Source organism: Rhizophagus irregularis, chromosome 18 (assembly GCF_026210795.1).
Source record: "Rhizophagus irregularis chromosome 18, complete sequence".
NCBI lineage: Eukaryota > Fungi > Glomeromycota > Glomeromycetes > Glomerales > Glomeraceae > Rhizophagus > Rhizophagus irregularis.
Genome location: NC_089446.1, coordinates 2,718,496 through 2,730,858, shown reverse-complemented (window position 1 = coordinate 2,730,858; position 12,363 = coordinate 2,718,496). Strand labels below are relative to the sequence as shown.

The window sequence follows — 12,363 nt, the reverse complement described above, 5'->3', positions numbered from 1 at the left end:
AAAGCTCTTTGAATATATATAATACACACTTTTTTTTTCATTCAATTCAAACAAAATTTTATCAGATAATGATTTAAATTTATCATCAACAATACCTTTAACCTTTAATAATCTGTTGTTATAGATATTATGAAAATGATTTTGAGAGAAAATCTTTTGATGATTTGAGATGTAAAAGTTTAAGGTGAATTAACTATCGAAAGTTGTATCTAAGGTTTCCTGGATTAATTTCCTTAATTGATTCTCAATTCGACCTTAATAAGAATGGAAATACAAAGAACTAGGAAAAAAAGGCAATACAATAACTGAACTTCATTTAGGAGAACTAAGCGAAAGCATTGGAAAAAAAGGCAATACAATAACTAAACTTAAATAAATAAACTTCATGATATATATTATAATTTTCACTTACTATCAATGGGTTATCATATTTTAAAGAAGGTTAATTGAAAAAAACTAAAGGAAATATTTCTTATATTGATATTTGTACAAATGATAAAGTTGCTGATGGTGCAGAAACGTTAACTAAAGCGATTGCCAATAATTGTCCGAAGATTGAAAAGTTATTCTGGCACATCTTATAAAACCTGAAGAGTGAAGATTTTATTAATGTAAAGATTAATATTAAAATATATAAGATTTTTAGTTTAGATTTTATGATAAATGATAATAATATAGTAGTTGAGTTATTAGATATTTTAACCAAATTTTTTTCCAGAATCTTTAACTGATATAAGAATTAGTAGAAGTTGGAAATATTTCAATTGATGGTCTTGAGAGATTTTTTGAAAACTGTAAAGAAAGGATTTTATCTTATTTCGCGATCGAAGATGGATATTATATTACGGAAGGTCATAAAGTAATAATTAATAAATATATGAAAGAGATCATAATAAGCACAGATATTGGTACTTTAATGTAAATTTAACGCATTGATTTGTCAGAAGTATTGATAAAATGAATAATATAGGTAGTGCTATAATCTTGTATTTTAATTATTGCTACCGAGTACCAATCTAAAATTTAATAATAAAATATTGACTTAAAATTTAAATTTAGCAAATAATATATATATTATATTGTTTTTTTTTTAATACAGATTTTATTATAAATCATAAATGATGTGATGAAATTGTACCAATGGACTTTATACAATATAAATATCAAGAAAGTGCGTCAATTCTAATTCTGATACACAAAATACTTTAAGCAGGTATTTTGCATCAGTTGTAGTGCAGTACGGTATTTAAAAAAAATAATGCTTAGTGAAAGTTGGAAGTATTCGATTGATGCTTTTTAGAACTAGATATGGTAGATAACAGAAATTCATAAACACATGATAATGATTAGATTTAATTGATAATTATAGAGAATATAAAGTACATGTTTAAATCTATTCTTTTATACCGCCATTCAAGCATTCACTATAATCTAATGACCTATAACAGTTGATCCGCAATCACGTGATAAAGTTCGTATTTTTAGTATTCATCTTTCGAATCAGCTACTCTTGATAGAGATTGATATCGTTAAGTAGTTTGAAATATTCAATAATGTAATTACTTTTAAATGTACAGTATTAATTTTATATTTAACACCGATCGAATGTAATTAAACCGATAGATCCGATATAAGAACAGGATCAAAAAGGAATAATTTATTCAGGCATAATAAATTGTTACTAGTATCGCCATGATTCGTTTAACGGATCAGACTGACGGATAGCGGAAATTTCACTTTATTTTTTATATTAAAAATCTAAATAATTCACATCTTGGATTTTTATAATTATCATCCAAATTTTATAGAAAATAAGAATTCATTACATAATATCAGGAAAAAAAAAACTACGATTTAATATGGGAGTAATTGAATGCATTATCTATGATTTTTTATTCGAATTCTTCTACTAAATTTTAGTTCCATTTTTCTACTAAATAATCAAATTATAAAAAAAAAACCTCCCCCATAAAAATTATTTTCTTCTCTCGACTACTCCCACTTCTGGCTGATTGTCCTTTTCACCTATTAATCAAGATTAACATCAATTAATTTAATCAGAATAAAAACTAAAATATTATTTATTATAAAACTTACTCTTTTTTGTTTTTTGTGGTGGTAACAAAACTTTGTGAATATTGGGTAAGACACCTCCTTGAGCAATTGTAACATCTTCAAGTAATTTATTCAATTCATCATCATTACGAATAGCCAACTGAATATGACGAGGACTGATTCTTTTTTTTGTATTATCCGTAGCAGCATTACCAGCAAGTTCTATTATCTCTGCCACCAAATATTCAATAGCTGCTGCAAGAAAAACGGGCGCTCCAGCACCAATATGAGATGCATAATTTCCTTTTCGAAGAAAACGATGAATTCGTCCAACTGGAAATTGAACGCCAGCCTAAAAAAATTAATAACATATATTATTAATAAAATATATGAGAAAAATCAAAACTTTTTTAAAATAATTCATTTAATAAATAAATATACTCTTGCAGATCTTGAAGTAATTGATTTCTTTTCTTCTACTAATACCCTTCTGCTAGTAGGAATTTTCTTATTACCAGTATCTTTTTTACCACCAGTATCTCTTTTACCACCAGTATCTTTTTTACTACTTCTAGTACGAGTAGACATTTTTTTTTTGTTCTTTATTAAGAGAAAAGGATTCGTTAAACTGCAATAAAAAATAAGAAAGTGAGAAGGTAATAAATATTGATTTCCAGCTCTTTTATATATCCAATTTTATGATTATATGATAATATTTGATTATTTTCTTAATCATTAAATTTATAATTCTGTAATAATTTGTCATTAATTTTATTAATTATATTATTTAAATGACAAATAATTAGTCATTTGATTAATTCTGATTAAAAATTATTCATAATATACTTAAATATTATGAATTAATAGATTTTTGCCTATAATTATAATAATAACAAAGTATAATTTATATAATTTGGTGAAATTTTATCATTTAAATATTATTATTAAGTTCGTCAATTTCAAAAATAAGTTTGATCTTATAAAATTAGTCGCCCCTCGATATCTTTGCAATACATTGCTCACGCGTAATTTATGCCGTACATCTTGTCAACTTTATTAATACCTGACCAATTATTAACAAGAATAGGATAACAATGTAAATTTATTCAAAAATTCTATTTTTTACATAATAATACCAAAAAACAAAAAAAAAACAAGCAAATTTGGATAAAATCATTACTAGACAAAATGTTTAAATGGGTAAATGGGCATTATTTTTATAATGCAATTTATATCATGTGATTCAAAATTGTGTCACCTTAGACTATATAAACTCGGGAAAGATTCAGATTTGTTAATCAGTTATTGTCAAAAAAATAATATATAATTTTTTTCTCTTACTCTCTGCTTTTTACGTATAATTTCCCCATTTTACGTATAAACCTTTCCATTTTTTCTCTACTTTTTACGTATAAAATTTTCCATTTTCCCCGGTTTTTTTTGTGATATATTTTCATATTTTTCTTTGATATTTGGGTTACTTAGAGTATTCTAGTAAACGAAGAAAGGTTAAGGATGTTGAGACTTCATCAACCACAGAAGTTCAGTATCTTTTTGACATATTTTCTGGCATTACACAATATCCTACGTCTGTATGGAACCACAATGCTTGGAAAAAGGGAATTGCACTCTAGAATATGATCTACATAAATCGTGACGGAGATTATAAGCTTCAATATTTTCGATTTTTCTCCCTGAAAAAACTTCACGTGACGAAACCCAGGCGGCTACTAGAACCCATCACTGCTTCTGTGATCCTCATAGTAGATTCGTGTGACATACTCTTTTCCAGTATACTGAACTATATTGAATTCCTATGTCTGTATGCTATGTCTGTATGGACCCACCCATTTATATGGACCCCTACGGCCAATGCTTTGGAAGGAGGGCATCGCACGCCTACTAGGACCCATTACGATTTATATTGTAATCCTCTTAGATTCGTATGACAAACTTTTTTCCAGAATTCCATTTTGTCGATGCCAATTCCGTGTTTCCTCATAGTTATTTTAATTTTGTAACTAACTTTTTCATAGATGAACAATTCAAGTGGAATTTCTTTCTTTTTTCACGATTCAGACATTGAAAGCTGGTCTATAAATGTTGTCCTTGATCATTTGGCAAAAATGGAGATAAATCTAACACCAGAGGAATTCCTTGATAAATATAAGGCTCAACTGATTTCATTAAGCTCGCAATACGGCAATTCTCGAGTGACCAAAATTAATTTTAATGGAAAGGATATAAATGATCTTATAAAGCAAATTAAAAAAGATCTTATTTACCAATGTCACCATTGGCTGCACTATTTTAGAAAAAGATGACGAAATTATTGATCCAGGATTAAGAAACTTTACTCCTAAAACACCTTTAATAATCAAACTACTAATGCTGGCAGTACTGGTAAGACTTTACATCATATCATGAATGTGACATGTAACCTTTATTGTTTCTATGCAAATTTATACAAATTTGTCATTGATCTCATTACTTATCATCATTTTGTTTCCTTGTCATATTAGAAGGTTTATATACAAAAATATAATAACGAAGGGGAACTATTGGATGGATTTGAAGAATATTCAATGCGTAACCAAAACGAATTTGATGCCGTAGAGGGAAAAAGGTTTAGAACCAATTGATACTTCTAATGAATTTTCAAAAGTAATCACGTCATCAGTCCTAAGAATTTATCAGAAAGGAAATGGCTCATAGGCAACCAAGCAATGGAGAAAAAAACTTTCAATCAGTAAAAAAAGCTCTTTATGAAAATTTGGGTGGTTCTTTAAAATTTTCAACAAAATAAATAATGTCCGATTCAAAAGAAAATGTTATAATGGAATTTGATGGAATTATCATCTGTGGTAACATTGTATTTTAATCAAAAGCAAGCATAATATGTTGAAAATAATTTCATCATACTTGATGCATAAGTTCATATATTAAATTATTTCATTACACTGATCGAATTGCATATTTTAACAAAAACATCTTGTGAGATTATCTGGATGACGTTAACAAACGCGCGGGAAGAGAATAAGAGTGTACGTATGTTGATGAATTTGCTCCCGAAGATGAAGAAGCCTGAAAAATTCCCGACAATAAAGGGGGTATAATGGATCTTTGAAAAAATTCTATTTATTTTATAAATCTCCATGAATTTGTTGGCTGATATTGCATCAGATTCAGAATTTATAAAATTGTTGGGGAAAATCTTACGTTAGGGTTGTTTGTGGTACGAAATTCCCTAAGGAATTGAGGGACTTATAGTTGTATTGTGATCTTTCAAGGTAAAAGAATTATACCAGAAAGTGTAGTTAAATATAGAACGATTAAATTTGCCTTTATGTTACAAACGCCCAATTGGCACGGTATTATTAGCAAGGTGGAATAAAAGATTATTAGTAAAAAGGGCGTCCGTATTTTTCATCTCGAAAAAATGTCAAAAAAGAATCAAAAGGTACTTATTCGTTTCCTTATTCTAATTACTCAAATTTTTCATTCAAAAATGTCTTTATAACCCTATAAAAATTAGAAATTGACGAAGCAACGCGAAGAAAATATATAGAAATTCACTTGAATGAGTTGGTTATCAAGAAATACCAGAACTTGAAATTGTAACAGGAACAATTTCAAAACTGCGTCGTGTTTCTGATTTAGCTGATACGAACGTAAATTATATCATTTTTTTTTTAACATTCAAATTTAATTTTTTTTACTAATATTTATTTATTTTATAGATAGAAACCCGAAATGAACTAAAAGTCAACATATAAAATCAACATCAAAAAGAAGCTTTAAAGCTTTATTAGATAAATCGGTAACATTGAATATATTGATAATATAAATAAATTATTTCAAATGTATAATTAAAATCTTTCGTTTTTTTTTTAGAAAATTGCAGAGAAACCACCAGATGTTCAAGATGTTCAAACATATTTAACAGTGGCAGCCAAACCATCTAGATATCCTCTAAGGAAATTTTGTTCAGTGCGTGTATTTGTCTCAGCTTATGCTTGTAAAAAATGTGGAATGAAATATTGTAGCTTAAAGAAACAAGATGTTTGAAATATACTATCGTCTAGATTATAATTTTTCTTCACGTGTTAATTAATCAAATCAAATAATAAAAAGTTGCTTATATAATGTAGTACATCATATCAGTAATAGCACTTCTTTATTAGTATTTTTATTTTTTTATCATTACAAATAAAATTTAATGCTAAAATATAGACATCAACAAATAAATAATCTGATTTGAAGTGCAAAATTAAATTCACATTATTCACAGCCTTTAGCTAATTAAAATCCAGGTGCTTCAGACCTCGTTTAGATTTCACATCACACATATTGCAATATTATCCTCGAATTTAAATTAGAACTCCCAGAACCCAGATGATTGTCCGTAATCACAAAATACAGTGTCAACAATTGTAATAACATGATGTAGACCCAGTACCAAGTTCTTATCATCAAATTACGATTACGGGAGATCCTGAAATAAGATTTACGACAGTGAACTCTCCCTTAACCCACTGCATCTGTAGCCCCAATTGTGCTGAAAGGAGAAATTAAAAATAATAAATAAACCATTCTTAGATTTGGAGTCATTACTAGGAGTAGGTGCCCTTTTGTTATATCAGGATCTCACTGTAAGAGCGTAATACTTTTATTTTCGGATTTATATTGAGACCTCGTCTTCAAGCGCCGCTAGCAGAGAGAGATTTGTTTCATTACCAATATATTGTAAAAGTAAATAAGCAGAAAATACAGGGAAGAATCACACTTTCTATTCATACAATACTCTATGAGGTTGAGGTTATTTCCAGTAAGTGGCTACTCAACAATTATGTTGGGCATTACAGCAGATTCCTCCAATTTCTTCTGTGGAAAGCGACTCCCGAGCGCTAATTTATATTCGTATAAAACGAGGTTTTAAAAGCTGTGAATATGGAGAATTTTCGTAAAATCGACCGTAGCTTTCGTTTTGAGCTATTACTCTCTACTATCGTAACTGAAAAGGTAGAGTTCCTCAAGTATTGATCATGAGATTGATAAACTTATGTAAGTTCAAAAAGTAGGAACAAAAGCACATCCCGTGTAAACAATACAATAATCATGTGGTGCGAATAATGAGTCATAACTGCGCTACAAAGACTTTGAAAAAATTTCCTATTCTAGTAACAAAAGAAATGTGGTTATTGTTCGATAAATTATTGCTATATTTATTCATCACAAAACCCAATTGTGTGTTACTACCAATGTTTTAGTTTTTGCTTTTGTTGCTTTTGTTGCTTTTGATATAAAACTGGGAAGATTTTGTTGTTCCCATACTCCACAAAAAAAGACAAAATATAATTACATATTACAATTTATAATCTCATTTTAGTACTTATCATGGCAAAAGTATACGTAAAAAATATTCCGTACGAAGCCGATAAAAATACTTTGATTGAAGCTTTATTATCTAATGGTCATGGACCCATAAATGATTGTGACCTAAAGATGCATAAAACTCGAAAAAATTGTAATGTTGGTTCCGGGTACGTAGTTTTTGAAAATGAGAAAGATGCGAAAAACTGCATTGCAAAGGCGGCATTTGTTCGGCCAATATGCATGGGAAGACCTTTATATATATATCCTGCCACACCCAGAAAAAAAGCCGAAACAATAAGCGATAACGCGGGTGATATCAAAGAAGAATTTTTTTTATCGAGTTTGGAACTCGGAAATTGGCTATCTGTAACTGATAAAAAGAAAAAGAAAAAGAGTAATAATAACCAACCTTTCACATTCTCAAGTGAATGGAAATACCCAGAAGATTATGAAAAGCCTCAGATATACTTTTCAAAAACAGACGAAGCTTTTATTTTGGAAGGGTTCAAAGATTCTGATCAAGATTCCGTATTAAGACGTGTTAAAATTCCCTTTCGCATTTTAGTCGGAAATTCACGGGGAATTATTCTCGACCAGAGAGACGATGAAATATCTATCTACATAACTTTAAAGATACCGCCATACCTTTATCGTAAAGGAAAAGTGAATCAGTTATTATGGATTTTACCGATTTTGAGAAAACAGCCTCGAATTATTGAGTGGATACGAACCGTTGATTGGACAGAAGCAGTTTTTGGAAGATGTATGGTGTATAGGTTAATATTTAAAGATAATCTTGATGAGTTACGTAATACATTAGATAAATTTAGATTTAGAGGTATTCCACATATACCCTAAATTATGATCAGATGCGTGGAAAAACCGGTTTATTTAAAAAAATATGAAGAGCAATTTCAACTTCTTTGCGAATTATTACCGTTTAATATATGTTATAAACTAGAAAGTTTAATTTCATATGGAATATTAAGACCATACGAAATCGAAGAATTTAAATTAGGAGAACGTTTAAGTGAACTTATTCACAATGAAAACCAAGAAGATGTGGCTTTGCATGCTTTGAACCAAATCTGTACCAAATATTGGGATCCCTTTGACGAAAGACATAAAGATCGGCCGATAACAATTTTTGAAAATGTAATAAAGAATTTTAAGAGTTGGCATCCGCCGATTTCTTTGATAAATAATTCACGTTGCGCATGGATAAATCATGCCACAATAACTCCAACAAATATTTACTATGATGGACCTCATTACGAATCATCGAATCGTATATTACGTTTATACAAGGATAAGATCGATTATTTTTTGCGAGTCACTTTCAGAGAAGAAAATTTTGAAAGGCTATTTGTTAACAAGGACGAAGATGTCGATATAATCGAACAGCGAATTATGGCTATTAAAAATAAAGGATTTAAATTGGCTGGGAGACATTATGAATTTTTAGCCTTCTCTTCATCTCAGTTAAAAGAGACATCTTGCTGGTTCGTTGCTTCAAATGGTGATTTTAATGCCAATTTTATTCGAGCTAATATGGGGGAATTTGAGTGAGTGAAAATTCTTTTTGTTGCTTTTATAAATTACAAACATTATCAGTTATTGTTTTAACTATCATTTTTTAAATAGAAAAATTGAGAATCCCGCATTATATGCAGCCCGTATGGGTCAGTGCTTCACAAGCACGATGGGGGTACTGGAACTTAATCGCGAACAAATTAAACCACTTGATGAAATTGTAAAGAATGATTTTAAATTTAGGTAATATGTTTGTTATTAGTTAAACTCAATCTATATATTTCTTATTAAACAAAAATAATTTGGTATTTAGTGACGGATGTGGGAAAATATCCCCTGGCTTAGCAGAACTTGCGGCGAAAGAATACTGGGGAACCAAAAACACAAAAGATAAAGAAATCCCTACGGTTTTCCAAATACGATTAGGTGGATGTAAGGTATGAAAAATAAGGGTCATATATAATTATATCTTGGTCTAATCTTAATATTTTTTTTAGGGAGTTGTAGCTGTTGACCCGAATCTCAAAGAAGAGGGTAACGTTTTATACATACGCCCTAGTCAAAAAAAATTTGAAGCGCCTTCTTTAAATTTAGAAATCGTAAGAACGGTAAAAAGCCCATTGCCCGGGCACTTGAATCGTCAAATAGTATTATTGTTATCAACACTTGGTGTTAAAGATGAAGTGTTTATTACCCTTCAAGAAGAAATGCTTGCGGATATTAATTTGATGATGACAAACGAGGATAAGGCCTGTCAAATTGTCAAGCGTAGTACAGGAACACGAGAATGTTCTCATATTACACGTTCAATTATTAGTATGATCAATGCGGTTTGTATTAAATATATTTTCTAATTAACTTATCAAATATTATGTAATAATAGATTTTTCATTTAATTTAGGGATTGATGAGGAAGAATGATTTATTTTTGAATGCTTTTTTGGAATGCAAGCGTATTTTTACACTGAAGTTGCTACGAAGCAAAGCGCGAATTTTGGTACCTGATTCATTTCTTTTGATCGGCGTTATTGACGAAACCGGTATATTAGAAGAGAATGAAATCTATGTTCAAACATCCACCATAGTTTCCGAGTATCAAACTTTCGATACAGCTCATGAAAAAATTCAGAGGGAGCAAAAAATCTGGAAAGGCCCAGCTGGTAATTTTTTAACTTATTTATAATACATCAATGCATTGATTATTTTTATTTATTTTTTGATTTTTACAGTTATCACAAGGAACCCATGTTTGCATCCCGGCGATCTCAGAAAAGTTGTCGCAGTAGAGGTTCCTGAATTGTCACACTTAAAAAATTGTGTCGTTTTTAGCCAAAAAGGATATAAACCACTACCAAACCTTCTAGTACGTGATGTTTATTTTACTTAACTATTTTTTTTTTTAATATTACATTATTACATAATTCACATGTACTTATTTTTTAAATATAATAGTCTGGAGGCGATTTAGGTAAATATTATCATAAATTTATTATTTTTTCATAATTTGTAATTACTCTTAATATTTTTATTGTATAATTTAAGATGGAGATGAATTTTTCGTTTCTTTTGATAAAAGAATTTTAATAACCGAGAACATGGAACCTATGAATTATGATCCTCCGGAAAAAAAAATTTTGGGTAGACCGGTCGAAATCACTGATATATGCGAATTTTTTAAAGATTTTATGCTTAATAATAGACTTGGTCAAATTAGCAATCTTCATGTGGCCTTTGCAGATAGTGAAGAAGAAGGTGTTAACTTTATTGGGTGTAAAATTTTAGCGGCTTTGGTAAGAAGTTACGTTTTTTTATAACATTTTTTGCAGATAATTCTAATTACGCTTTTAATATTTTATTATTTCTTTATGATAAATAGCACTCTAAAGCAGTCGATTTTAGTAAAACTGGGATTCCAGTAACTGAAACTTTACCTAATATTGAAGAATATCCAGACTTTATGGAAAAAGATCATAAGAAATCTTATAAATCCGAAAAAATACTCGGCAAATTGTACCGAAACATTCATCTTGACAAATCCGAGAATGTTTCTTTGTTAAACTATGATGTAGAGAATATAATTTTAAATGAAGAGTTTTTATTTGACGGATATGAACAATATGTGGAAGAAGCTATGATTTACCGTGAATATTACAACAATGAAATTAGACATTTAATGAAAAAATACAAAGTGAAAACTGAAGCTGAAATTATAGCAGCACAATTATTAGGAAGACAGGTAGAGGGTAGGAAGAGCCAAGATATAAGAGAATCGATTAGTGGAACCGTATCATTTATTATTTACTATTGTCGTAAACAATTCTTAATGGGACTAGGAGGGCAAGATACAAATGATGACGGTGATATGGATGATGTTACACCGTTTAGTTTACATGTGACCATACCAATAAATGATGAAACAAAAGCAAAAGCTTCAGCCTGGTATTATGTCACGTATAACCAAGAAGAATATCCAGATCAAGGTGAAAACATTTTATTAAGTTTTCCATGGGTAGTGGCGGATATATTATTAGCAATTATTCATTAATTCTATTAATTTTGCTGATAACTTTAATGTATACTTGTATATTTAGTTAATGTAATTTATAGAATCATCTATTTAATTATTTATTCTTCTGTAAAAAAAAAAATTTAATAATTAACATAATAATATACAGTAAAACCATTATACATTCTGTAATATATGATAATAAAAATCTTTCAAAATTTCAAATAAGTAAATAAATTAATACTTTTAATATTAATGTTAAGTATTAAATATTAAAATATAATTATAAATACATATATCAATTAGCCATTTTTTTTTAAAAAAAATAAACTTATAGTTTACAATTTTTTATAGTATTAAATTATAAAAGATTTATCTTTGTAAAAAATAATTTTATTTTAATTATATAAAGTATTATTTTTTTTGGAAGTATTATGAAAGTCTTTTCATAAAGTAATAGTTGACAAAATGGCCACTTGAAGAGCAGACTTCTTCTTTATTATCAGTTGATATTTGAGGAGTAAAAATGATAGAAACTTGGTGTATTTTCCATTTTTTCCAGTTTTATCACCAAAAAATCTGTTAAAATTAGTATTATTAGTTTACTAATGGAATTAGATGAATAGTATAAAAGTAAAATTTGAAGTATGTTATCTTATACTTGTAGCCGAAACCTTTTCACGTGATTTTCGGCCACATCTTTAAATCAAAATTAAGTTAAAAAATGATAAAAATTAATCTCTACATCCAGCCGAAACTATAATATAAAGTCTTTGGAGTTTCAAATGGATTTCTGGATAGTTTTTAATAATTTATTATAATTAAATTACTGAAAGTCCGAAACCTTGTCCAGCTTCATAGAGGTTTTAGCTACATGTATATGTTATCTAATA

At 28.8% G+C, this 12,363-nt stretch overlaps 4 protein-coding genes across 4 annotated transcripts; 3 read left to right on the top strand and 1 right to left on the bottom strand.

Moving 5' to 3' along the window:
- Positions 1–1,975: 1,975 nt before the first annotated feature.
- On the bottom strand, positions 1,976–2,643 carry OCT59_010220 (Histone H2A.2; the record flags this gene model as incomplete). The annotated part of the gene is made up of 3 exons (XM_066132883.1): positions 1,976–2,025; positions 2,098–2,407; positions 2,497–2,643. 3 exons carry the CDS (start codon positions 2,641–2,643, stop codon positions 1,976–1,978), a joined length of 507 nt encoding a protein of 168 aa, XP_066000487.1.
- A 1,241-nt stretch (positions 2,644–3,884) lies between these two features.
- OCT59_010219 (uncharacterized protein) lies at positions 3,885–4,697 on the top strand (the record flags this gene model as incomplete). The annotated part of the gene is made up of 4 exons (XM_066132882.1): positions 3,885–3,998; positions 4,092–4,268; positions 4,330–4,458; positions 4,578–4,697. 4 exons carry the CDS (start codon positions 3,885–3,887, stop codon positions 4,695–4,697), a joined length of 540 nt encoding a protein of 179 aa, XP_066000486.1.
- A 704-nt stretch (positions 4,698–5,401) lies between these two features.
- OCT59_010218 (uncharacterized protein) lies at positions 5,402–6,123 on the top strand (the record flags this gene model as incomplete). Its single annotated transcript, XM_066132881.1, has 5 exons — positions 5,402–5,426; positions 5,507–5,515; positions 5,591–5,672; positions 5,821–5,875; positions 5,950–6,123. The coding sequence occupies 5 exons, from the start codon at positions 5,402–5,404 to the stop codon at positions 6,121–6,123; spliced, it is 345 nt and encodes a 114-aa protein (XP_066000485.1).
- Positions 6,124–7,338: 1,215 nt separating this feature from the next.
- On the top strand, positions 7,339–11,509 carry OCT59_010217 (uncharacterized protein; the record flags this gene model as incomplete). The annotated part of the gene is made up of 10 exons (XM_025320194.2): positions 7,339–8,269; positions 8,339–8,996; positions 9,076–9,207; positions 9,278–9,401; positions 9,462–9,794; positions 9,866–10,124; positions 10,194–10,327; positions 10,417–10,432; positions 10,507–10,754; positions 10,841–11,509. The coding sequence occupies exons 1-10, from the start codon at positions 7,453–7,455 to the stop codon at positions 11,507–11,509; spliced, it is 3,390 nt and encodes a 1,129-aa protein (XP_025171963.2). The 5' UTR covers positions 7,339–7,452.
- Between the last annotated feature and the right edge of the window lie 854 nt (positions 11,510–12,363).